General features: G+C 41.6%; 1 protein-coding gene across 8 annotated transcripts in view; it reads right to left on the bottom strand.

The window, feature by feature from the left end:
• The window catches only part of Rapgef2 (Rap guanine nucleotide exchange factor 2), a 227,044-nt gene that overhangs the window by 19,219 nt on the left and 179,936 nt on the right, over positions 1–27,889 (bottom strand). For all 8 annotated transcript variants that reach the window (XM_052180330.1, XM_052180331.1, XM_052180333.1 and 5 more), the window contains 13 exons: positions 23,277–23,454; positions 18,469–18,605; positions 17,682–17,840; positions 16,164–16,316; positions 15,696–15,860; positions 14,401–14,508; positions 14,111–14,314; positions 13,917–14,025; positions 13,209–13,455; positions 9,119–9,276; positions 8,309–8,549; positions 5,983–6,366; positions 72–283 (listed from right to left, as the gene is read on the bottom strand). In XM_052180330.1, the coding sequence (XP_052036290.1) occupies positions 72–283; positions 5,983–6,366; positions 8,309–8,549; positions 9,119–9,276; positions 13,209–13,455; positions 13,917–14,025; positions 14,111–14,314; positions 14,401–14,508; positions 15,696–15,860; positions 16,164–16,316; positions 17,682–17,840; positions 18,469–18,605; positions 23,277–23,454 (2,455 nt within the window). The remainder of the gene's footprint in view (positions 1–71; positions 284–5,982; positions 6,367–8,308; positions 8,550–9,118; positions 9,277–13,208; positions 13,456–13,916; positions 14,026–14,110; positions 14,315–14,400; positions 14,509–15,695; positions 15,861–16,163; positions 16,317–17,681; positions 17,841–18,468; positions 18,606–23,276; positions 23,455–27,889) is intronic.

Genomic DNA, 27,889 nt, shown 5'->3' with positions numbered 1-27,889 from the left:
GGAGGAACAAGAAGTCACATAGTGTCCATTCTGAGTTCCCACCTGAACAGACAACACCCACCTGCACTCACCCTCATGGAGAAATGTGAGGTCTTTCTTGATGACAGGGAACAGGGGAATGACAGGAGGCTGTAAGTTCTGGCCACTCAGGACATTGCGGTACTTTGCCATGTTTCTGGAAGGATCAAACAGGTCTTGTAGGTCCTGGAATAGCTTTTCATATTTATTGGGAAGTTTTTCCCAGGTGGTTCTTAGTCTTGCCACTGGTGCCAGGTTTAAGCCACTGAGGGAGGAACAGAGAAAAGAGATGTGACTAAATGATGCTTTCTGAAAAAAAAGGAAGACATATAAAGTAACACCTCTGTGTGTGAGCCTTACATGTATGGAAATTTATACAACGCCTAAGAGTTTGCGTCAATTCTGACTAGGGAGGGAGTGGCACCTAAAACTGGGTAAGGGCTAAACCATTTGTCTTTATATTTCCTTTTATGTTCTCTTAACATTTTAAATATTCATTCATTCGTTCGTTCATTCATTCATTCATTCATTCATTCATTCATTCATTCATCATTCCATTCATGTGAGTACGTGTGTGTCGGAGGTTATCCCAGCAAGCATAAGAAGGTGAGAAGACGAATTCCAGGAGCCAGGTCTCCCTTCTAATATGTGGGTCTAGGGATTAAACTCTGGTGACCAGGCTTGGTAGCTGGCACCATTAGTGGCTGGACCTTCTTTTGTTTGTTTTCTGCAATAACAAATGAACTATTTCTTCATCAGACTGTGACATGTGATAAGGATTGACTGTGACAGTCAACTCTGTGTCTGGACCTAGACAAAACTCCAAAGTACTTCCCAAACTAAACTTGTACCAAATAGATCATGGTCATCATTAGGTGGTCTGCTGCTGGTCTGACCCACTGCAGCTTTTTGAAGCCTGGCTAAAACTATGACATCCAAGAAGTATATTCAACCAGTTATGAGATCCACCAACTAAAACACGCAACGCTTTCATCCAGTATGGCCAACAGAAAGGGCCTGATTCTTTTCCACGACAACACTCAACCACATGATACACATTGCTTCCAAAGTTGAACAAACTGGTCTAAAAGTTGACCTTTATCCACCATATTGACCTGACTTTTACCAACCAATTACAGCTACTTCAATCACCAAAACTTTGATAGGGAAAATGCTTCTACAACCATATGGATGCAGAAAACATTAAGATTTAGTTGAATCCTGAAACATAAATTTTTGGAAAAGACAAACCTCTTTCTCACTGGTAAGCATACTTTGATTGTAATAGGTCTTATTTTGATAAAAAAACATGTTTGATTTTTATTAGATTTAAAGTTTTGAATCTATTTAATTTAAATGTAATTATAAGATTTAAACTTCAGAGTCTAATTTGACAATTTCTTTCGCAGCAGACTCACACACACAGCAGCATGTGGCTCATAACAAACATTTGAATAAACGAAGATAGGGTAAATATTTCATCACAAATATTACACTAGCCATGAGTATGAAGACCCCAGAGACATAAAATGATTCCTAATCACTTTAACACCAAAAAAATGACGTTTGCATGGCTCCTAGGTCCACTGTTAACACCTTTAAAAAAGAAGAAAGTTAACTTTGAACATCTGCAATAGTGCCGCCTGGTGAAACCCCATACACATTATTATTTCATTCAATCCGTTTTATTGGGGGGGGCAGGTAATTGTTATTTTATATATAAAATGAATGGTATTCAGAGAAATTCAAACAATTTGTCAGACGTCAGAGTAAATAAAGGTTGGATAAATGAATATTCAAATAAGTGTAGATACAGACTTTATCTCTGAATCATGAGAGGTTTTTAGACATGTATTTAAATTGTGATTTTTAAGTGCATGTGTACACGCACATATGTTGTATGTGGGGTGTGTCTGTGCATATGGAAATCAGAAGTCAATATGGGACCCCCTCTGTCCCTCTCCATGGATTTCTTTGGAGACAGTTTCTCATTATATTCCCAGGTCACCATTTCTGCCAGACTGACTGCCTAGTATATTCCCAGCGTGCACCTGTCTGCCTCCCCGGAGCTAGTATTAAAAGCACCCTTGCTTAGCTTTTATGTGGGTGCGTGGGACCTGAACTCAGGTCTGTGAGCTTTCACAGTAAGCACTTTACCCACAGAGCCATCACCCCAGCCATCAAGAAAGTTTAAGTTATAAGAAATAAGAGGAGGGCATGTGGGCGCACATATAATCCCAGAAATTGGGAAACTGGATTCTGAGTTGTATGCCAGCCTGGGCTACAGAGAGAGCCTGCTGCAACACTTTTGTCTTAGTTAGGGTTTTACTGCTGTGAACAGACACCATGACCAACGAAACTCTTATAAGGACTACAGTTAAATGGGGCTGGTTTACAGGTTGAAAGGTTCAATATTTTACCATCAAGATGGGAACACAGCAGCATCCAGGCAGGCATGGTGCAGGAGGAGCTTAGAGTTCTACATCTTCATCTAAAGGCTGCTAGTGGAATACTGGCTTCCAGGCAGCCAGGATGAAGGTTTTAAAGCCCACATCCACAGTGACACACCTACTCCAACAAAACTACACCTCTTAATAGTGCCACTCCATGGGCCAAGAATATACAAACCATCATATTCTACTCCCTGGCCCCCATAGATTTGTTTAAACACATTAGTCTATGGGAGCCATACCTACCCACAGCATAATAAAAAAAGTACATTTAGTCCAACTTCCAAAGCTCCACTGTCTATAGCAGTCTCAACAATTTTAAAAGCCCAAAGTTTAAAATCTCTTCTGAGATTCATCCAATCACTTAACTATAATCCCCAAAGCAAGACAGGAAATCAGCTGGGCAAACTCCAAACTCTGCATTTCCATGTCTGATGTCAACGAGGTCTCCATTCTTTTTTCATCTTTATTGGTTGCAATAAAGTTCTTTCTCCTGGGCTGGTTCCACTCCGTGTTAGCAGCTTTCCCCAGCAGATATCCTATGGCTCTAGCATCTTGGGGTCTCCAAGACTTCAGTGTTACAGCTTCTTGTTTCAATATCTAGGATCTGTACATGATCTTTTGGGCTCTTTCAAAGGGCTGGCGTAACTTCTCCAGCTACGCCTTCTGTAGCACTCTAAGCTCAGGTTGATCCACTCCACTGCTGCTGCTGTTCTTGGTGGTCATGCCATGGTACTGGCATCTCCAATACACTGGGGTCTTCAGCTGCAACTAGGCTTCACCAATAGCCTATCATAGGCTCTCTTCATGGTGATAAGCCTCAACTCCTTTGCATAACCTCTTTAGTCCTGGGCCATCAAGTACAACTAAGGCTGCACCTTCACCAGTGACCTTCCCTGGCTTCTCACAGGGCTGAGCCTCAGCTGTTCTTCATGACCCCTTCATACCTTTAAAACCAGTACCACCTGGGTGACTCCTTACCAAGTACAGCTGCAGCAAGAGGTACAACCTTGGCTGTTTCTGGAACATAGCTTTGTGCTCTCAGAAAACACTTCCCAGAAGATTTCGCCTCAGTGATGCTGGTCTCTTCTTCTTCTTCTTTTTTTTTTTTTTTTGACTTTTTTTTTATTCGATATATTTTTTATTTACATTTCAAATGATTTCCCCTTTTCAGGCCCCCTACTCCCCGAAAGTCACATAAGCCCCCTTCCCTCCCCCTGTTCACCCATCCACCCCTTCCCATTTCCCTGTTCTGGTTTTGCCCTATACTGCTACACTGAGTCTTTCCAGAACCAGGGACCACTCCTCCGTTCTTCTTGTACCTCATTTGATGTGTGGATTATGTTTTGGGTATTCCAATTTTCTAGGCTAATATCCACTTATTAGTGAGTGCATACCATGATTGATCTTTTGAGACTGGGTTACCTCACTTAGTATGATGTTCTCCAACTCCATCCATTTGTCTGAGAATTTCATGAATTCATTGTTTCTAATGGCTGAATAGTAAGTACTCCATTGTGTATATATACCACATTTTTTGCATCCATTCTTCCCTTGAAGGATACCTGGATTCTTTCCAGCTTCTGGCTATTATAAATAGGGCTGCTATGAACATAGTGGAGCACGTATCCGTATTACATGCTGGGGAATCCTCTGGGTATAAGCCCAGGAGTGGTATAGCAGGATCTTTCGGAAGTGACGTACCCAGTTTTCTGAGGAACCGCCAGACTGATTTCCAGAGTGGTTGTACCAGTTTGCAACCCCACCAGCAGTGGAGGAGTGTTCCTCTTTCTCCACATCCTGGCCAACACCTGCTGTCTCCTGAATTTTTAATCTTAGCCATTCTGACTGGTCTAAGGTGAAATCTCAGGGTTGTTTTGATTTGCATTTCCCTAATGACTAATGAAGTTGAGCATTTTTTAAGATGCTTCTCTGGCATCCGAAGTTCTTCGGGTGAAAATTCTTTGTTTAGCTCTGTATCCCATTTTTAAAATAGTGTTATTTGGTTTTCTGGGGTCTAACTTCTTGAATTCTTTTGCTGGTCTCTTCTTAATCACTGTTAATTTCTTAGCTATAGCATCAATTGTCCCCGTTGTCCCTTCTATTTTTCACTCCAAAGCCAGAGTCACATGGCCAAAGCTGCTGAGTGCTGCTGCTTTCTGAAGCTGGGATATGGCCTCCTTGTTCTATTACATTGTCACCTGCTTTCTGTTTTCCAACTACTGCACTGCTGAAGCTTGATTGTCTTGGAACTTGCTCTGTAGATTGACCTTGAATTCAGAGATCTGCATGCCTGTCTTCTGGGATTAAAAGTGTACCACCATGACTTGATCTAAACTTAGCTGGATAGAATCTTGCCCTAAAGTCTCACTCCCTTAATCGGCTATCTCTTGGAACACAGCTCCATTTCACTTCCTGGTTTTAATAATACTTGAATCATTTATTTTATATTTTTCCTTTCTAAGCTTGCTATGCTTGTTCAAAATGCTCTTCAAGAAACTTAACAAGAGAACAAAGTCTCTGCTGGGTTTTTTGAGACTTCCTTTGACAATGCAATTAACATAAGTCTCTTTACCTTAGCCTTAGGTAGACTATTCAGACAAGGGTAAAAAGCAGCTACATTCTTCATCAAAATACTACAAAAACAGTCTCTATACCACATAATGAAATTCTTCTCTGAAACCTCTTAGGCCAGGTCTGCACAATTCAAATCACTATCAGCACCAATGAATTATTCCATATTCCAACTAGGATAGCCCACCTAGGTCATAAAGCCCCATTTAAAGCATTCCACTACTGTCCAAATCCAAAATCCCCAAATCCACATTCTTCCAAACAAAAGCATGGTCAGGCCTATCACAGCATTACCCCACTCCTGATACCAACTTTTGTCTTAGGGTTTTATTGCTGTGAAGACACACCATGACTGAGGCAAGGGATATAAGGACAACATTTAATTGGGGCTATCTGACAGGTTCAGAGGTTTAGTCTATTATCATCAAGTGGGAGAACAGGGAAGCATCCAGGCAGACATGGTGCAGGAAGAGCTGAGAGTTCTATATCTTCATCTGAAGGCTGCTAGTAGAACACTGGCTTCCAGGCAGCTAGGATGAAGGTTTCAAAGCCCATACCCACAGTGACACACCTACTCCAACAAGGCCACACCTCTTAATAGTACCACTCCCTGGGCAAGCATATACAAACCATCACAACAACCCACCAGCCTCTGAAGAAAAAAATAAGATTTTGAATCAGAAAGAATTGCTTCTTGAATCACTTATGTCTTTGTGTACATGAGGCTGTACAGATACCAGCAAAACACAAACAGATATACACACACACACACACAGTCAAATTATGAACTACTATAGTTCTGTAATTACATGCTGTTGATATACATATTATATATAATTAGATAACATATATTTTCATATAATTATATTATATAATAATATAATATAATATATATATATTAATCTGCAAAGTCAGCTTTGCCTAGGACAGATCCTCTTACCTGATGATTGCAAACATGGAGTTAAAATTCTTGCATTCCCTACAGTGCAAGGCAATCTTGATGAAATGCTTAATGATCTTCATTCTCTTCAGCTGGTTTGTTTCTCGCAGGATTTCAGAAGCCACCCAAAATGTTTCCTGGTTAATGACTTCCTCAAATTTCTTCAGGTTGGCACAGCTGGTTTTTGATTTGAGTTTAAATAAATCATCTATGTATTCGGTAGGCTCAATGTTGCGGAAGAGTTCAAAGTTCCTCATGGAGAGCTGCGTGGCGACCTCCACGGTGCTGAGCTGAAGAAGTGAGATCTGGCTCTCTCGCAATAGCTCCTGGGCGTCTTCGTCCGAGCAAAGCGTTTCCGTTTCCATGTTGTTTTTCAGATAATACCTGAAAGAGACAGAAACTCTTTAGATGTCAAGCTGAGCAGCAAGCCCTTGGGACTCCTAAAGGGAACACTGCTAGTTCCTGGGGTGGGGGTGGGGATGGGGTGGGGAAAGAGTTGGGAGAGGACTAAGAGAGAGATGTAAGAGTTCTTTTCTTTTCTTTTTTTTTTTTTTTAATATTTTTATTTTCTATATTCTTTGTTTACATTCCAAATGATTTCCCCTTTCCCGGATCCCCCCTCCCCATATGTCCCATAAACCTTCTTCTCTCTGTCCATTCTCCAATCACCTCCCTTTTTTTTTCCTCTGTCTTTATAAGAGTTCTTTTCATCCAGCATGGGCAGTACTGACGCGGACCCAGCCGCCAGTTCACAGCACCACTAGGTAAGTGGAATTGAGCAATGTACAGGAAATCTGTTTCTGCCAGTTCTGTAGTTCTTTCTAGTTCATTCTCTCTCCCTCCCTCCCTCCCTCCCTCCCCCTGCATTTAAATACTTTTGCCAAAGGTGACAGAAGAGAGCTATTTACCAGATTAAATAAACATCAACTCAAGGTCATAGCTGAGTTTCCTAGTGAAAAGGGAGGAAATCTGTCAATTGCTGGGTCTACACTAGCTCAAATGAAGTTTACTTATTTATTTAAGGCCTAGAAGATAAGTGAGCTGACAGGAAGGCTCAGTGGGCAAAGATACTCATCATGCAAACTCAGAGATCTCAGGCTACAAAGTTGTGTTCTGACCTCCACACACTTACTACAGTACATATGGCCATACAAACACATCGCACTCATACACACACACACACACACACACACACACGCATACCTGCACACTATTGGGAGAGGGAGACCCCAAGGCAGTTTTTTTCCCTCTATTTGATCTTAAAATAGATACTATAGATTTGTTTTCCATGTGAGTGAGTGTCTTGCCTGCATGCATGTATGTGTATCACATGTGAGCCTAGTGCTCTCAGAAGTCAGAAGAAGGCATAGGATTTCCTGGAACTGGATGGTTGCAACCCATCATGTGGGTGCTAGAAACAGAACCCAGGTCCTCGGCAAGACCAATGAGTGCTCCTACCTCTAAGTCAGCTCTCCTGCCCCAGGGGAGGAGATTTAACTTTCAAATATCTAGAAATGAAATTCATCTGGGGAAGTGGGAGGTATCACCCAATTTGTCAAAGTAGCAAGCAGGCAAATGAGTCAATATGGACAGTACTGTGGCCCTTTTAAAAAACTCACTGAAAACAGGACCCCTGAAGTTTGCTCTATAGCCTTCCCCCCACTTCTTTCGGCAGGCAGATACCTTCTCCAAACTCTAGGACAACAGAGCAATCATGGGGGGGGGGGGTCCTACTAACTTGTCTTTTACATATTTCACAAGACATTTAGGACAGAAATATATGGCCTGTGACTAATGTTCTCCATTGTGATTACTCTGATGCCCAGACTCCCTTGAGAAATGAATGGGAATCACAAAGCTGACATGCAGCAGAGTTTTGCGGGACTACAGATCTATCAATGTATATGCAGGGGATTCCTAACCTCTGACCCCATAAAAAGTATTTATTAGCATGGGGGCTGGGGGGTGACATGACAGAAGGCAAGGGAGTTTTCATCACAAGTTGAAAACACAAGGTTTGAAAGTCATGGTTTAGACCCATACCATGTAAAACTCAAAAACAATGACATATTCTGAAGAAAACGAAGAGGAGGAGGAGGAGGAGGAGGAGGAGGAGGAGGAGGAGGAGGAGGAGGAGGAGGAGGAGAACAACAACCACTACCCAAGTTATTCATGTGACTGATTTCCCTGAGAGTGCTTGGTTGGCAAGGCCTTGGTGTCAAAGTTCACTATTGTAAAAACAAAGCAACCGCAACAGCACGCGGGTTGTCTCCATGACCTGGATGCAGGCTTGGAGAAGGAGGAACTCCGGTGAGACAGACCGTACCTTCCACTCAGCTGTATTCTGTCAGCAAGCTTGGAAAGCTGGTCTGGGAGTCGGCGTTGTTTGATGACTCCCTCTGGCGTGACCGAGACCTCACAGAGGGAATATTGCTCTGGGGTGGCAGTAACAGCAAACTCTCTGATGGCCTGGATGACCACTTCCTTTGCTGTGGTGTCTTTACTGATCATGATGTATCTGCTTTGCTGGTCAGCCTTGAAAACTCTTAGTACCTGATCTGGCAGGTCTACGGGAAGGAAGAGGCGCACAGATGCAGGAACAGTGTTAACAGATGGCAGTATGATTAATTAAAGTAGCACACCTCACTACCCCTCAAAGTGACATGTCCCTCCCCGACAGAGTTCTGACATGCTACCTGAAAAACCACATTTCCCTGACTGAAAACTGTATGGTTAAAAGACAAATGCAAACACATACACAGGAGCACATACAAAACATGCAAAACACATACCAAAATGAGCACATACACATTTATGAGAGCATCAGAAAACTTCCATCTACAGTTAATCTTCATTGTAAGGAAAAGGCCATTTAACTTACCTAAAATATGCCTAATTTATGTACTTAAATTAGTAACAAGTGTACAGTATGTTATTCTTCATTTTATGAAAGGTTCAACCACACCCAAATGATTTTCAGAATACACCAAGAACTAGTCCCAGAGTTTGGAGTTTGAGGTTCATTCTGAATCTTGGTGAACGATAACCATCCATGCCCAACCGCCACACATGCATGCAATGTCACTGCTGCATCTGAGAGAGGCCTGTGAAACGGCAGGAAGGCTGTGGAGCTCACCGGGAGTGGTGCTGAAGTCCAGAATGCGGTGGTGTGACTGCAGCAAGTCAGGGTTACTGGAGGACAGCGTCCCGCTGACAGGCAGGGCAGCTGGGATGTGCTTGGTCTGCCTCAGTCCTACGATGCTATCATCCTGAGACTGACCGATTCCAATATCACTGGAAAGAGCAGATTTTAAACAATAAATTACTGGCAAGGCAGAGGCTCTAAGTCATCACAGATCATGAAATACGCCGTTTTCATTTCAACTTGCAGTCAATGTAAAAATGCTGAAAACTGTTAAGGCCCAGTAAGCAGAACATATTCAGCCCAGTTCACTGTCTCTTAAACACAGTGGGTTTCTCTATAACCTGCCTTTTTACTAAGTTATAACCATAACCAGGATTTATTTTTTCAGTATAAAAACACAGCAGAGGAAACATGGTGCTGTGTCTGACTGAAGGAATGGGAATGAACCTTAGACAAAGCTCAGGGCAAAGAATCCACTCAAGTTCACTGTGCCAAGAGCTCGGCGCTGACCCCAGATGGCTGCTTCCTCATCTGATCGTCACGATGGAGGAACTGAGGAAAAAGAAACCCACACTGTTCTTCTTCTTAAACTCCTTTTTTTTTTTTTTTAATTTATTTATTTATTTTTTTTTGGTTTTTCAAGACAGGGTTTCTCTGTATAGCCCTGACTGTCCTGGAACTCACTCTTTAGACCAGGCTGGCCTTGAACTCAGAAATCCGCCTGCCTCTGCCTCCCAAGTGCTGGGATTAAAGGCGTGCACCACCACTGCCTGGTGCTTCTAGGTAGTAGAACAAACCCCCTTGGAGGCCAAGTATGAGGACATCCTGACAGACTTCATCTCTCCATGACAGAGCACGAATGTGCAGTGTGTGTGAACACACTGCGGGCTCGGAAGGACGGGCAGTGCCAACACAGTGACTCACTTCTGACTCTGCTCAAGGTTTACAGTTACATGTTTACATTCTCCATAAAAATATGTGCACCACTGATGGCTACAGACTCCCTTCTGCTTATAGAAAATGTGTTCAGTGGCCGCTTGTGTGTGTGTGCAGCATCTTGCAACACGTCTGGGGAGGGCTGTGGCTCTAGAGCCTCCTGCTCTTTAGCTAGGATTACAAGTGTGCACCACCACACCTCACTCAAGGATAAAGCTCAAACCCAACTTGACAACATATAAGATTATTTCTTGATTGAAAGATCAAGTGTTTCCAAAAGAAAGTATACAATAAAACAAGTATTATATGCAAATGTTCTAATTCCACAAATACACTGAAACAAAACAGAGAATTCTACTAAAATTGAGATATAGATTGGGTATCACAAATAAGACAATTTTAGTATAAATTCTTCTTTGCGTATAGGAGGGGCCTGGACAAAAATCAAAGTTCTGTTTAAGCACGCACATGCACAGTTGGACAGATAAAGATGAAATATTAGTGTTCTAGGCATGATAAAAGTCTTTACATTAGAGGAATTTTATTTTTCAATTATATAAATGTCTTTGCCAAAAGTATGAGCTCTGATATATGACCTAACACAACTTCTGTGGTTAAAACAAAGGCGTGTCTGGCCAGGTCAGTCTCGGCCGAGTGCGCTGCGAGCATCAGTGTTCTCTTAGCCCGGCAGAGCGGCGGTGAACTTCGGAACTTCGGCACTCTCCAAGCACACCTATCATAGGGTGTCTCACCACATTTTCCTGAACATCGTGTAATAAACTGGAACCTATCCTTCTTCTCAGTGCCTCACCTATACCTGATACCTACAGGCATAAGGCTATTTATTGCCTGGACTAAACTTTTGCCTGTTTTATAAAAAATCTAACTGAGCAATGTCCCTCTTGGTCACGTCTTCTTGTCTAGTTACTAACTGTCCTCTCCCACTGGCTGACTGCTGAGGAAACATGTCCGCTGATCTTACAGTCTGTTGACTACTCTTTGCTCCCTCTGGGTCTCATTGAGCTTTCTTGATCAACCTACTTGGCATCCCAATTTGAATTCTGTTTTGCTTTTGACCTGCTTTTTGCTGTATGCACATCATGTGAGCGCCCTGTTATACAATAGATCAAGCCCAACCTTGCCAATCTGTGAGTCTGTAGGACCTTAGTTTTTGTAAAGGGCAAAAAGGAACAAGTATATTTTAACTAGGAGATTTCACTAATTGACTACTAGGTTATTATTTGTTAAACACAATAACAAAGAAAGTGGGCACCTGGCTCAGTGGTGGACCACTAAGCATGATCAAGGCCCTGGGCGTTCCCTCAGAACTTCATAAACCCGTGCTGATGTCTAGCTGAGTTGAAGTGGTAGTTAGTCCTAACTCAAGGCAATTATAACATGGTGGATCCTCCAGTGTCCTGAGCCTGTGCTTAACTTTCCCTTCAGCATTGATTTCTCAAATCACTTTCCTAAGAAAATACTTAAATGAGCCACATATTTGCCACAATGTTCCCCTAGTCTTTTTGTTAACATAGCTAATTACTCTTTTTTTACATTTCCCCTTGTCTAACATTTGAGCATCCTTGAAAGCACACACACCACAACCATATAGACAACTTCACACTGCATTCCTTACCAACATCCTGAGCTGGGAACAGATTACAGCCCAGCTCTTCCATGTCCCATTTCCAGCAATACTTGCCAGTGTTACACCGGCTTGATTTTTTTAAAGGTTGAAATGTAACTTTGACGAGACATTTATTACTATGCTGCTAGTAATTCTGCATTGCGGTGACTTAACTTTTCTATACATTTACAAATTTTCATCAAGAGGGGTCTCTAGAAATTGATTCCTAATTATAAATGTTACTGTCTCTAAGAAACTTTATTAACCCCGCTCTCAACCCCGTATTTATGGAATCATCACACAACGGTGCTTATCTTCAGGGCTCCCAGTATTTAGAAACAGCCATCTTTACTCTTAGTTTAATTGGACAATGTAAACTTGACAATTCATCAATATTTTAAGTGCTATGTCTCTAGTCTGTGACTAAAATTTTTATCTGAAATGGAATTAAGGAAGGAAGGAAAGAAGAAGATAAGAAAAGAACTTCTTGCTAGCATCTCAGTGTGAGTGTGCATGTACTTATGTGTGGGCGTGTACAGGGATGCCAGAGGATGGTGACCTATGGTCTCCTTTATCCTTTTCACCTGGTTCCTTTCAGACAGAGTCTCTCTCCAAAGCTTAAGTTTACCCCCCACACACCCCAGGCTGTCATCCACCGAGCCCTAGAAATCCACTTGTGTCTGTCGTCCAGTTACAGGCATAGAAGAACACACCTAGCTTAGTGCTGGAATCTCAACCCACCTACATCTTTGCAGTTTGGCAGCAAGCACTTTAAGCACTGGGCCCTCTCTTCAGCTCTTGAAGGCCTTATTGCTTCTCATAGAGCCATTAACTTACCAAAGAAACAAATAAGCTAGTATCTTTTCAATTCAGTTTGGGGAAATTAGCATTAAAAGTTTGACTGCTGGCTCCTGAGCTTCACAAAGAGCACTGAACCCAAAATGAACTACACTGAAGAAACCAGGCAGCAAACAAGCAAAGCTCTGCAAACTCAGGGACACCTGAAGCCTGATCACCTGTGCTTCTGACAGGCACACATCCAAGAATACATTCGAGAATGCTCTTGACATGCTAACTCTGGTGGACCTGAGGAGAAGGGAAAGAGGCCTGGGGTTGGTTACCGACGTCTTCTCACAGTTAAGTCACTGAAGTGGGGAGAAATAGCTGTGATAAACAGGGTGCCTGGAAGAAGCAATGACTGGCAAGCACACAGGAGATGCTATGGAGGGTCAGGTCACCAAGAGACACAGAAGCAGCTAGGCCATGGGGCAGTCAGGATGTTGACAAACAGCTGTAAGAAGTTCAAATGTAGACATGCTCAACTGCCTCTCATGGAAACGGAGCGGGCAAGCGCCAAAGCAGAGCTAAGCAAACTCAACCGTCTACGCTTGCTCTGAAGACACTCTGCTGAAGAGACATTTACTAGACTCCTGGGTAAGCACTCCCCTCATCCATACACTTCTGTATATCCTCCTATGGACCACAATAAAACAAGGAGCTGAAAACAGCTTCACATACTTGTACGGTTTCTGAGGTAAGATGCTGATCCGGGTCTTGTCGAGTATTTTCTTTAGCTTGTTTCTTCCCCCCACAGTGTTGGCTTTGCTTTTCTTGTTGACCTTCTCAAGGCCGATCACCTGTTCGACATCTACGGCAAGATCAGGTATGGAGTAGCGACTGGCCTTCTTGATGTCTCCGATTTTAGGAAGATGAGGGGCACCATTTCTTTTCTCTTCAGACAATCTTGTCAGAAGTTCTTTAAATACTAAAACAGAAATGCCGTAAACTATCAGCCACAGAGGGGAAACATTGCTGGGATATCAGTGGAGCTTACAGATACATAAGATGTAAGATACGCTATAAAAAGTAAAACCTCTAGAGAAACTAGTCTCTATCCAGATGAGGCAGACACCCTGCCACCCTCAAGATGACTGTATTCATCAACAGAAGACCGGCTGGACTGCCCAATAAAATCATTCCATGCTTCTCAAAGTGATATTTTTTTTCTGAATGTAATTACACACACACACACACACACACACACACACACATACATACACACAAAGAATTCTGTATTATCCATTTTAGCATAGCCCTAGAAAATACTAGAATCCTTACGAGTTTCACTATTCATAGAAATTACTTAGTCCAGGATTAAGATCTAAATATAACAAAACATAAGCAGAGCAAAAGCAGTCTGAGAGTCAGAGTTTGCAGAATGCTTACCAAATAAGTTGGTTTTCACAGTGATGGACAGGTGTGTGTTATTTCTGAGAATCTCCATTGCCTTTGAAAGTTGGATATTTTCAAAATTTTGACCATTCACTTCTAATATCTAAAAATGAAGTTAATAAATTAAAGTCAACATCATCACTGACTAGAGACAGTTCTGTGAAATTCACACAGGGCTGGGCCCCTACCTGATCCCCACGCTTCAAGCCCGCCTCGGTGGCTTTGCTGCATGAGTCAACGCTGTCCACAAAGATGCCAAAGCCCCTTTCAGAGCCTCCCAGTAAGATGAAGGGCAGAGGGGATTCCCGGGAAGGCTTTGTTAAGGTCATCAATCTTCGTTTGGCCTTAGCTGCACAGGCAATGTTTAACAGCCTTAGATGTCCACCCATTTTCTACAAGAATTCAAGAAGAGTAGCATCAAGTTCAGGACAGGCAGAGGAAGAGAAACCTGACACTATCCATAAAAGCCAAATTGTACCTCTCTTTCCAGATTATTTTCAAATTCTTCCAGAAATCGAGTCATTGCAGGATCTCCTTCAAAGTCATTGAAGTGATTATTCACCCACAGTAATACTACCCGTGTCACCTATAAAAGCAATTAAGGTCAGTACATTTTGTTGTTGTTGTTAGTGCTAAATATTCGTGATTTAAATCACTTTAAAAATAGATCTTTTCAAGCATTTTATGAAATACTGAGCATGAATATTAATAAAAATAAGCCCTTAAACCTGGATTTTATACTTGCAAAAAATGACTGTCGGAACCGGAGAGATGCTCAGCTGATAAAGTGGCGGGCTATTCAAGCATGAGGACCCAAGTTCACATCCACATGTCCACTTAAAAAGGCAGGTATGTCAGTGCCTGTAGCTGCAGCATGGGGGTGGAGAGTGGGACTGGGTGGAGACAGGAGGACCCTAGGGGCTCACTGGCTAGCCAATCTAGTCCTCAACAGTGAACTTCAGATTTAGTGAGAGACTCTGGCTGAAAATAAGGTAGAGAGTAAGAGTAGAAGATAACCAATGCTGACCTCTGGCCTCCCACTGCATATGCACGTGTGCACACAAACATGTACACACACACCGAAAAAAGTGACCTTCTTAAAACGTATATATTGTAAGTACTGACTGATATTGCTTTGCTCTGGATCTTTAAATCTGTGGAGATATTTAGTCTACATGGTTTTATTTTGAAAACATATTTAACAAAAGTCTAAATAAAAGCAAACTTGTAATAAAAACAAAATATATTGGTAGAAAATCGGACAGAAACTATAAACTATAAGGCAGACTAGATAAGGAAAACAATAGTAATAATCTGGAAAGGTCTGTGTGGGAAAGGGTTGCGAAAGGGGGAGCCAGCACTACAATGTGCAGCTGGTTAGCCAGTGAGGCCTTGACAGGATCCACGGTCCGATCAGAAGAGGGCCCCGGCCTTCAGCAGCACAGCAGGACAGGCTGTTGCAGTACCACCAAACACCTAATGTCCACCAGGCACACACTGCCCACCTAGCCATGCTGCAGAGTCTGTGGCATGCAGACATTTGCTTACGTCTTACCACGTCCCCCAAAGAACCACATATTGGCCTTGCATTTAAAGTAAAAAGGAATTTCTGAGACTGAGACCATTGATATCTGTAAGAATATCTGCATCAGTTAATTTTGTCATTTTTGCTTAAGAAGAATGTTCTTGTATTTCATTACATTAATCTGAAGATAACTGATGTCCCAAATTTTATCTTCATATTTAGGGGCTAAAATCAAATGCATGTCCAACCTTATCCCTGAGGCTCGGGTCATTGAACCACTCCAATAACTTCTTGCCCACTTCCATCGGGCTGGAAAGGAATGTCCGGTACGTCAACAGGAAGTCTTCTATGAACGTTGGATCCACTACAGAATGCTCTTCCACCAAATGCATGGTCAGCCTTTCTGAGGTGCCCTGCAGCAACAAAAGGTCTAGTCACCTCTATGAATGGATCACTGATACAGCTCCCCCAATTTCAAACCTTTCACATAAAACATGCTAGGCAGGTAACGAGACAGATAAAACCTAGTCAGTGGCCATTTACCCCCCCCAGTAACCAGCACTAGGTATCATGCTTGGATGTAATGACAACTATGTATGCAGAGGCCACAATGAAACCCACTCTCCTCTTCATAAGGAGGGGGAGGGTGAAAGTCAGGAGACCTGACCAGCACAGCTTTCTCCCGCCCCTTCGAAAGGAACGCCTCTTTGCCCTACCTTGATGACAATGTGGCCCTTCCTTGTTCCAGTCCGGTCAAGTTCTCGGTGCTCCTTCACCATTACAATCTCTCCTTCTTCCTCAACTTTTTGCATGTTCTTTTCTACTTGGTTCAAAATACGGCAGTAATCTTGCTGGGCAATGCAGACAAACTGGAATAAAACATAAGAAACACGTTAATGATGAAGTGCTTGTAGAAGACCTACCTGCCTAATATTCAGTTTTAATTATTTAATGCTGACATTTCCCCCTGTCGTTCTCCTGCTTTCTAAATCAATGCAGGATTGAATCTTCATCAGGCTTCTCTGCTTTTAATGCATTTCCTCCTCGCTTTTGGGTTTTTTTAAGTTTATATTTTAGATTAAAAAACCTAACAATCTAAAATCTCAAAAGACCTCATCTATCCTTTAGTAAGAAGACAGTGGTAGAGAGAAAGACAACGCTAGGGCAAACATGATAAAACAATTACCATTTGACTTTAGGCATTTTGAAAATGTTAAATATAAAAATTAGTGGTTTTAGAGATGAAGAAGTTCAAAACTGTATGCTGGAGTAAATATGTATCTGTGCTAATCGCATACATAGATAACAATTTTAGTAACTCTCCTGCTTTAAAGAAGGTCACAAATGAAGTCATGTATTTATTATATTTCAGATTGTTACTAATTTGTATTAAAGGTAATCCTGGCGCTTAACAGAAAATGTCAACAGCAGGATGCTTTCAAGCAGTTATTACTCCATGATAATACTCCACGGCTTGTGCACACGCAGAGGTCAGGTGTGTGCGCGTGTGCTGCGGAAGCCACAGAGGACACGTGTGCTCCTCTATCACTCTTCACTCTTAGACACGGTCTCTCAGTGAACCTGGAGCCTGCTAGGCCAGCGAGCCCCAGGATCATCTTGTTTCTAAACCACCCTCTGATTTTGGGGTTACAGGTGCACATGGCCATACCCAACTTTTTACATGGGTGACAGGATGCCAGACTTGCTGTGTGTGTGTGTGTGTGTGTGTGTGTGTGTGTGGTAGTGGTGGTGGTGGGGGGGGGCTCTTACTGATGTTTTGCTTGTAGTTTATGGTTTCTGTTTTTATTTATTTCTAAAGAGAGAAAGAGTTGAGAGGGCCAAAAAAACCCCAGCAAAACAAACAAACAAAACCATTAACAAATAACCACCCCCCCACACACAAACACACATGCCAGAAAAGCACCTTTTAATGAAACCTAGCCAAGGATATAAAGATCTCTCTACTGAAACTTTAAAACAACAAAGAAATGAACTGAAGACACTGAAAATGGAAAGATGCTTTTGGACTGGAAGAATCAGGATTGTGACAATGGCCATGCAGTAGATTCAGTGCAACTCCAATCAAGATTAGAGTGAAGTATTCACAGAAATACCAAACAGTCTTAAAACTCCCATGGAAGACAAGAGGCCTCCAGGCCACGGCAGCCTGAGCAGTGCTGGCACCAAGGTATCCATGACTAAGACTCACACCCGCACGGCCAAGTATCTCATACCTGGCAGTCATCCACCTTGGTCCTCATGACCCCTTTCATGTATTCTTTGTCCATGGTGGGCGAAACTCCAAAGCTGTTTCCCATGCACAGAATTTCTGCTTTCCCATCTGGATACGTCACCTCCACGGAACCGTTGAGAATCACTGACCAGGAATCCAGCTGGGCAAAATAAATAAATAAAAATTGCAAGACAATGCAGAAGGTAACACCATGAACACCCGGCTAGAACAATGCTAAATGCTTGACCAGTCCTAAACAATATATATTAAAACTATATATATTAAATACCCACACAATTTTTAGACCCAGTACAGAGTAAATTCATTTAAAAAATTAAGTATTCTCTAAAATGGCACATGAAAGAACTTATTCTATAAATCAAGGGAAATATAAAGAAGATAAAATGGTCATCTCGGCCTCAATACAAAAATCCTTTTGCTCTGATGAGAGGTAGTGCATTTATTATGTGTGGTCAAAAAGTAAAAAGCTAATACAAAGTCTTGGGATGGCCGTGTACCTCAGGGTGAAGGGCCTGCCTAACTTGTGAAGGGTCCCAAGTTTGAGCCCAAGATCAAGAAAAAGCAAAATCTCCAGCAGCACTGCATGAGATGGTGACACGTGAGAAACAGAAGAGTGGATCCTGGACGCTGTAACAAATGAGCGGCCACCAGTTTTCACCTATCGGAACTTGTCACTGCAGAGTTCTTAGAAGGGAGAACCAGGAACACGGTTTTGTCTGGGTGCCACTGATCCCCAAGCTTTCTAGGCGGTAGAACCCCCTGCTGACCTCTTCTCCATCGTTCAACACAATGGTTCCAGCTCTCTCCACCACGGCGAATACCATCACGGCGCAGAGCTCCCGTCTCACCGACATCGTCATGTTGGCGAAGGCCGGCAGCTGGTGCATAAATTCCAGGAGTTGTTCTGAAAGGAAACATGGTAATTCACGCTGAAAACACATCTTCAGAAAGAAATACTCCAGGAAGACAGACTGGAGGGCTTCCTCGGAAGAACAGACTGAAGGGTTTCTCTGTCTTGGGTAGGTAATGCCAAGTCTGACTAGCTCTGTATCTCAAACCCTGGGCAGAAGGCTTCAGTACATGGGTGGCTCTGGTAATCAGTGGTGGGTGGTACCCTCGGATTCTGTCTGATATGGCAATCTTCCGAGGAATCTCAAAGTGTATCTTATAGAAAGAATAAGTCTGTCTAGTGAATCTTACTTCTAGAATGGGCAGGTATATCAGTGCCAGGCCATAAATTTTTTTAATCTTGTGAGTAGCAACAAAATAATTCTTCAATAGATGATCCACATGGAATCACATAAAGGCAGACGTGTCTACACTTAGAAATGCAGTGGCCCTCTGATTTTAAACCTAGAGGGGAACAAAGGAGCCATGATCCTCTGCTGCCACATCACAAATGTCTTGCTCTCTTTAGACTGTTCTATGGCTACCACCCCTCACCCTACTGACCACACCTTCTACCCTTTCTTTCCCTTTGCAAAAGTCCTCACGTTTTTTTTGCAAAGTTCAATAAGTATAAGAAAAATATGAGACAATAAAATTTTTCAGAAACATTCTGGGTTTAAATATATGCTTAGATAATAATGGAAATCAAGTATTACTCAAGTATGACTAGAAATGAAACAGACTATAAAATATGTTTTACTAATAAATAATATTTTTACTGGATTATGCCTTTCTTATTAAGGCTTTACATATACTGGGCAAGTACTCCAGTCCTGGGCAACATCACCAGTCCTACTAAAGTGATTTTAAACTGTCTTGAACAGATATGTTCATTTACTTCCTGATAAGATTCCTATTCAAATAATGTTTAACGAAATCAATTTGTGAACAGAGGTTAGCATTAAAAAACAGAACTGGATAGGAAATGTCTACATCACATGTAAGAATAAAGGCTAAAGAGAGAGAAAATGTCTAAAACTAAATGCATACCATTTCCCAGATTCAGTTGAAACACCAAATTCAGGGACTGGAGGGAGAGTTAGGAGCTAAAAGCATGCATTGCTCTTGCAAAGCGCCTGAGCGCAATTCTCAGCACCCACATCACAAAAGCCAAACACACTAAATACTTAGTATCTAAAAGGCATGGTTTGTGGAACAAAACCAACTACGATAAATTCATTTTCTTCAAAATAACTGAGACAAGGGCACATATCCAGTGATCTTTGGGAACCCAAGGGGAAGTTTTTTTTTTTTTTTTTTTTTTTTTTTTTTTTTTTTTTTTTTTTTTTTTTTTTTTTTGCAGTGGTTTAAAAAATAGCAGCAATTTCATCAACTTTAACTTAAATGCTCATTTGTGCATGGGAGCCCCCGCATCAGCTCTGTCACTTCGCTGCTGAGTAATGTTATCAAATAGAGGTTAGCCATCAGAGATGCTCCCACAAAGCCAGCCAGCCGGCTATGTGTTTATTTGTAGGAATATGAAGGGCTCCTGCTTTCCAGGAATTCTCAGAAAGGCTTTTCAGATACAAAATAAGTCCTACATTTCTAGGAACAATACACATACTGTACATACTTTAAAAATCTCTTCTAACCATTCTAAAATTAACACATTAAAGAGAAGATGCACCAGTTAGTTTACAAAAAGGAGGCCTTCAAATTGATGCATTTATAAGCCTATTTAAGCTTTTTTAAAATGTCCATGGAAAGCACTCTAAAATAAGATGGAATGTTGAATATATAGACGTTTACTAAGAATGATAATAGATGGACTTGCTTTCAGTGTTGGCCTAGAACAGGAATAGTAGCCAATGGAAATAGATGATTTGTCTGACCCAAAGAAGCCAAACTGCATGACCATTTCCCTCGTGCAACCTTCTGCCTCCTTATGTGGAGTTACCTCCAAATAGAACCATTCCCTTTAGCAGGGCATGGGGCATCTGACACCCAGCAGGTAGACAAATCTCCCATGTCTAGGAAGCCTAAACTCAGCTTTCCCAAGGTCCGTCTCCAGGGTTACAGATGCTGTAAGGAACTACCAGGGGAAGTGACTGGCAGCCGAGGAAAGGAGTCTCTACCTTGTCCAGCTTCCTGGCTTGCAGCTGTTAGCCACACCGTGGTAAGCTTTTCAGGGACAGGGTGCTTTGAGTCATCCATGTTCCTGTAAGTAACCCCTCAGTGATACGTCTGCTAATAACCCCCAAATAAAACTCACTGGATCATCAAGTTAGACTTTGGTGCAAGTATTTCTCTGGCCTATCTCCTGTTCCCTACCTGGTGTGAGTAGACATGTCATCTCCCCAGGACAGGTCTGTCTCACAGTGCTCTGTCAGCCTAGCCCCTGCTGTTTCCTCACAGAGCCCAGGTTATCTGCCGTGTCTCCCCTGCCCACAGTACACATTCCGCTGCACACTTGCGGCTGCCCCTGCCTAGAGCGGGACCGGTTCCGTCCCATCCCCCTTCTTCACCCTGAGCTGCCCAGAGCTAGAAGGTGCCCCACCACAGGAGCTAAATGAAAGATTGCCAGCACTCGCTTTTCATCTCTAAAAAGTTTGCAGCTCCACCAAATGACTTTCATCAGACACACGTAATCCAAAGGATGGTTTTCTATTTTCCACTGTATGTCTTCATACAGCTTAAACTGCCAGTTTTCCCACAAGTGCGTTTGCATAAATTAAAACACAGGCAACAAGCTACTCACACTTTCCCATATCTAATCTCACTGAGTTGAGTTCATGGAATTCTTCAAACATGTACTGGCTTAAGGAGTTAGTGGAGGAGCGCAACACACAAGTCGCCTGGATTGGCAGAGGTACTTATAGGCCTTAGAACTGGGTGAGAAATGACCCCAGTCATCACCTAGTATCTTATGCCAAAAAGCCAGAGTTGGAGGTGTATTCAAATGCAGAGCTATTATTAAGGAAACAAGTCTTGCTCCTATTAAGAGGGAGACATAAACCCCCCAATGGTTTTAATTTTGAGGTGCACTTAAGGGCTCAACCATTACACATCAGTCTTAGTTAGGGTTTCTCTGGCTGGAGGCAGGAGCGGATGCTGAGGTCGTGTGGAGGACCCTGCTTGCTGGCTTGTCCCACGGCTTGCTCAGGAGCACCTGCGCAGATGAACGCACACACTCATCAAGCTCAACGACTTTCTGGCCCAGCGGTCCAAACTCTTACCACAATCCTCCCCGCAACATGCTCAGGTCTGTCACAGAAATACCCCAATCCTGGCACAAATTTCTGCCTTAGTTGGGGGTTTTTACTTCACCTTACAACTCTCAGGTCAAGCTCCATCACTGAAAGAAGTCAGAGGACCACCCAGAGGCCCAACTGAGGAGAAGCCATGGAGGAGTGCTGCTACTGGCTTGCTCCTGGGGTTTCCTCCACCTCTTGTCTTATTTGTTTTATTTATTCTTCATAGATTACATCTTGATGGCAATTCCCCTTACCCCACCTCTCCCCACCTCTCCCCACCTCTCCCCACCTCTCCCCACCTCTCCCCATCTCAGCCTTACCTTCCCTTTTCTCCAAACTGCCCCCTCCTTCACTTCCCCTCAGAAAAGAGCAGGCCTTCAAGGGACATCAGCCAAATACAGAATAACTAGCTAGGTTAAGACTGGGCACATGTTCTGACATCACGTTAGCCTGCTCTCTCATACATCCTGCGACAACCACCCAGGGTGGCGCTGTCTGCAGTGGGCGGAGCCCTCCACCAGTACATTATTTATAGCCCCTTCCCTTGCAAGGCTGAGGCAGGGTAGTGGGTTGGATATCAGTGAGGGCCATTTAAGAAGACCTGCCTAAAATAAACCAAGCAAGAAAACAAACCCCACTGCATCATCACCATCACCATCCCCACCATCATCACCATCACCACCATCATCCTCTTAATAGAAAAAAAATGATAGAGTATATAGAAAGAAGAAAATCTCAACTCCTCAGCTCACAGGCTAACCACCTCAGCTTTGCTAATTTCCTCCTCATACACAAGAATAAGCCAATCACTTACAGGTTAGTTACAGTTACCATTCTGTGAACTAACACTAAACTAATGTTTACTCATGGAATAATGCTTGTAAGAAAATTACTGAAAGTAATATTGTGTTAAGACTACTTTTGCTGGGCGGTGGTGGTGCACACCTGTAATCCCAGCACTCTGGGAGGCAGAGGCAGGCGGATTTCTGAGTTTGAGGCCAGCCTGGTCTACAGAGTGAGTTCCAGGACAGTCAGGGCTATACAGAGAAACCCTGTCTTGAAAAAACCAAATCCAAAAAAACCCCCAAAAAACCAAAACAAAAAAAAAAAAAAGAAAGAAAAAAGAAAAAGGACTGCAAGACTGCTTTTACCTTACAGAGAAGAGGTGAGAAATTAAGCTAAAATAAACGTTATATGAATGGGTTTTACTAGAAGTTTCAATTTCAAAAAAAAAAAGAAGTTTCACTTTCAGTATTACTTGTAGATACTCGCTGACTCAGCAAACATGTTTTAATACCGAGGAAGAGTTTTGCAAGCACTATTCATACTCAGGGAATTCTGAGAAGCCAGGCCTTCCAGACTGTGGCTGTCTTACGTCCAAGCTACCTCTCAGTATTTCTGCCTGCTTAGAGGGTGCAGCCTCGGGCACTTACCGATGTCGTCGTCCGTCCTGTCTATCGGGTCCTTCTCCAGGCAGTCCCTCACGATATCCCTGCTCATCAGAGGGTCTGATGCTCTCTCGATGTCTTCCTCATCGTCGTCATCCTCAGAGTCGACCGCTGTCTCTGGCAGTCCACTCAGGTCCATGTCACCAGCCTCGCTCTCCGTGGCCTTAAGTCAGAGGCAAAAGCGACTTTAGGATTGGAACTAGTGCTTTGGGGCAACCAAGTGCTAAGAACAACCACGATCACCACAACTGGCAGTATTTACTTTTCTACAGCTGAGAGCCAGCATCAACAAGTAGCTATGCCCAACATGAGAGGAAGCTCCGCAGACAAGTGGCTGGGTTTCCTATTAACGTTATGGACAAAGTAATCTTTGCAAGAAATGCAGAGAAAACTGTGAAGTGAAAAACATAGTGTTTGTTTTCACTCTGGTTTTAAAAGAGATGACTTACACTAAGAGTTTAATGATTTACTATTTGGAGTGACCCCTCTTCCAGGAGGACCGTGGAGGGGATGACAGAACTATTTCATCCCAGTTGATCTTGAGAGGAGGAGCATAAACTGATGGCAGCTTCATAACTGCACACACCAAACACCACAGTGTCTGGATTATTCCAATGGCCACTTGAATTTTAAATGACTAAATAGAGCAGAAGGATGTGTGTGTGTGTGTATATGTGTGTGTGTATACTATATATATATATATATATATATATATATATATATATATATATATATATATATACACATACATACATATAGAAGGATATATACATGTTATATATATAATAAATACACACACATACATACACACACACATACACACACACACACACACACACACACACACACACACACACCCTGGAAAGCATAGACTCTTCTGTTCCATTAGCACAGAGCTAAATTAACAATTTGACTGCAAGTTAGAAACAAGTTAGAACACAAGTTAACTGAATACTTTCTTAGCTACCAAAATTGCTGATTTCAAGATGGCCTCCTGCCTGATCTGCTAAAAACTGCTATCCTTCAGGTTAGTCTAGTCTTCAATGATTTATTGTTCCCAGTTTATCCATCAAACCCTAACCCTTATTTTGTAGTCATGGAATTCACCAACTGCTTCTGCATGTTGAGAATGAATTTACAGACATATTAACTGCATTGCCTTTAATCATCATTAATGTCTTTTACCTGAGAAAGTAAACTTAGGAAGACATTATAAAATTAACTTAGTAAGAAACGTATTATTATAAAGTTTGCCAGCTTAAAATCACAGCTCACATGATGTTCAAAGATATTTCAGAATTGGCCAATGGAAAATTTTAAATATTGAGTGTAAAATATTGAATTTTAACAGACCAGCACTGAATACTTTAAGACTCATCACCATGTCATTTCTAAGACACCACTAGGCTCAGCACTCCGTGAAAGTGCACTGTGAAGAAAAAAATGGAAACCAACAAAAGGCCTGTCTTTTAAATGATTATTAATATGATTAGAGGTTATATGTTAACTTAAAACAGACAATACATAAAATACTAAATATGTCCTACACTGGAGAAATTATTATCATTTGGATGAAATATGTTTACACTTTTGTTGTTTTGGCCCACTTCCTCCTGCAGATCCTGGGATATGCCCAGCATGCCAGGAGCTACAGGATCAGTCCTCCCTCATCCTTCTTTCCAAAGTCTGGTCATGTCTTTGTTTATTCTTACTTTTGACTGGACTCTTGGCCATCTTTGTTTAAGGGATTTCTGACACCATGGTGGGCATTGTCTTCTTTAGAGACATTGAAAAGCTTTCAGATTCTGTGTTCTCTGTGGAACATCGCTGCTAAGGCAGTATCTGTTGTTAGCCCAGGAATATCCTCCCCAACTCCCTTCAAAATTAAAATAACCAAGATGTCTTAGCTTGGAAGCCACAATGGTCCTGAACAGATACAAGGAAAAACAAAGAACAACTAGTCTAAATTCTGTTAAATATCAATTCTCTTATTTGCTTGTAAATTTTTTTTCTTACAAAATTATCATGCCCATTAAAATCTAGCAGGACGGTTAAGAAAACAACAAAATTTAAGACTCTCCCCCCACCCTTTATATTAGGTACAAAGTCTTCTTACATACTGCTGGTTAGTATTAAACTTGTGGGTTCAGACTCAAAAGTCCTGCTTCAGCCTCTAGAATGCTGGGATTACAGGCCTGAGCTACCACTTAACAATTAAAAAGTGATTCTACACTGAATGAATACCATAGATATAGCACTGAATTTTATATCATGATAAAATCTTCAAAACAGTTCAAATTAGTGTTATATGCAGAAACATACACACACACACATTTATCCAAAGAACATAATCAAGTAATAGCACTGAATTTTATATCATGAAAAATCTTCTAAACAGTTCAAATTAGTGTTATATGCAGAAACACACACACACACACATTTATCCAAAGAACATAATCAAGTAATAGCACTGAATTTTATATCATGAAAAATCTTCTAAACAGTTCAAATTAGTGTTATATGCAGAAACACACACACACATTTATCCAAAGAACATAATCAAGTACCCAATAAATACACGAAGGGATGGTCAACATCTTTAATTATTAGAAAAATGCAAATAAAAATCACAATGATATATAATTACATATCTACTAGAATATCATAATTTTATATATGTGTATATATATTTAAATATAATACATACACAAACATACATATACTTAAGTATACATATGTATAGATATTTAATTACACATATGTATGTAAATACTTATATGTATTTAAGTAGAGCACTGGCTATTTTCTAATTTCTTCTAAGCTACACTTACCCTAAGATTACTGCGGGCCTTTAAGCTGCTACTCTAAACTCACAAATACTTCATATTCAAAAGACAGTCTGAGTATATCTGTCCAAAAAAACAAAGAAAAAAGGCTTACATCCTCCTAAGTACTTAGCCTAATATAGATTTACCCACTCGTTAATATTTAAAAATTAATGTTCTCTTCAATACTATCAGATTGGTGAATATAATATGGCTTATTTAAAACAAAATGCATTGAATGTTGTATTACTGTGAACAACAGATTTACAACAAATTTACTTGGCATTTGTGAGTAAAGCCAAGGGGTAAGAACAAACGAGGACTTTTAAAGACTTCATTGTACTGTATGTGCTTCTATGTCTATGTAAGTGTATGACTTGTGAGGTGGTGAAGCCAGAAGAGGGCATCAGGCCCTCGAAGCCGGAGCTACAGGTGTTCACTGGATACCGGCTTGTCACCTAGGTACAGGGATCTGCATCAGGCAACTCATGACTAAGCGTCACGTGACCCCAATCACCAGGCTCTCTCCAGGCCCCAGACAGAAGTAGACGCTGCAGAGCTCGCCTGAGCAGAAGGAGCCGTGGGATGGGTAATAACTACGTATGGGAGACGAGTCCTTGCCGGCCTCTCCCTCTGCTGATATTTGAAGTGACCACCTCTTACGCTGTTAAGTTCAAAGCTGAGTGAGTCAAAGCGGCTTCCAAAGATGTTTTTTAGAGAAGCAGAAATATTTCTTTCTCCTTTTCTTTTTCTGATTTAGAGGAGAAAAGGCTTACTTCAATTTATATATTTTATTTTGTGTGTATGGGTGTTTTGCCTGTGTCCCATGTACAAGCCTCGTGCCCATGGAGGCCAGAAGGTGTCAGCTGCCTTGGAGCTGGACGTCAGATGGTTGGGAGCCACTGTGTGCTTGCTGGGAATCAAACCTGGGCCCTCAAGAAGTGCTGCATGCGGTCTTAACTGCTGAGTCCTCTCTCCAGCCCAGAAACTATATTTCTTGTTATAAACTAATAAATTCTCAAACGCTCAGGAACTTACAAAGGCATTTGTCACTAGCAAAACATTTTAAAAATACGTTTTAGGTTGTTTAAAATACAAAATAATGTATCAATAATGTCTCTATAAGACCATTAAATTATAGAAGTTTGTGCTTAATATACTATCTTTAATAAGAAGATTTACAAAATATTAAATTTAGGATTTGAATGTCCTGTACACAGTGTTGTATTATTCACTTATTTTTAATAATTAAGAAAGAAAAAAACATTGCCTGAACATACTAATGATTCTGAGTATTTATTTTTAAGAAAGGTACTTTTTAATGTCACCTATTATGACTATGACAATTCTTAAGGAGTCAAGATACTTCGTAAAGTGAGCATAATATTCCTCCTGCATGAAATCATAAAACACAGGATTAACAGGATTAATGGAATGTGCATGATGCTTCCAAAATGATCTCTATAAAAGCAAAAAAAAATTGTTTTTAGAAATATTTTTGATGGATCAGAGAAGTGATTCAGTGGTTAAGAATGCTTGCACTGCTTCCAGAGAACCTGAATTATATTCCCAGCACTCCCTCTGGAAAAGAGGCAGCTCACCGCCTCCCATAATCCTAGTTCCAGGGGAATCTAGTGATCTAGTGGCTTCTGGTCTCTGCATATGTAAGCACCTGCATATGTTGTGCACACACAAAATACAAGGGGAGGCAGGGAGGGAGACAAATAGGGAGAGAGGAGTAGGGAGAGACAGAGAAACAGAGAGAGGTAGAGA

This window comes from Apodemus sylvaticus, chromosome 4 (genome assembly GCF_947179515.1).
Source record: "Apodemus sylvaticus chromosome 4, mApoSyl1.1, whole genome shotgun sequence".
NCBI lineage: Eukaryota > Metazoa > Chordata > Mammalia > Rodentia > Muridae > Apodemus > Apodemus sylvaticus.
The sequence above is the reverse complement of the archived record's forward strand: the minus strand, read 5'-3'. Positions and strand labels throughout refer to the sequence as shown.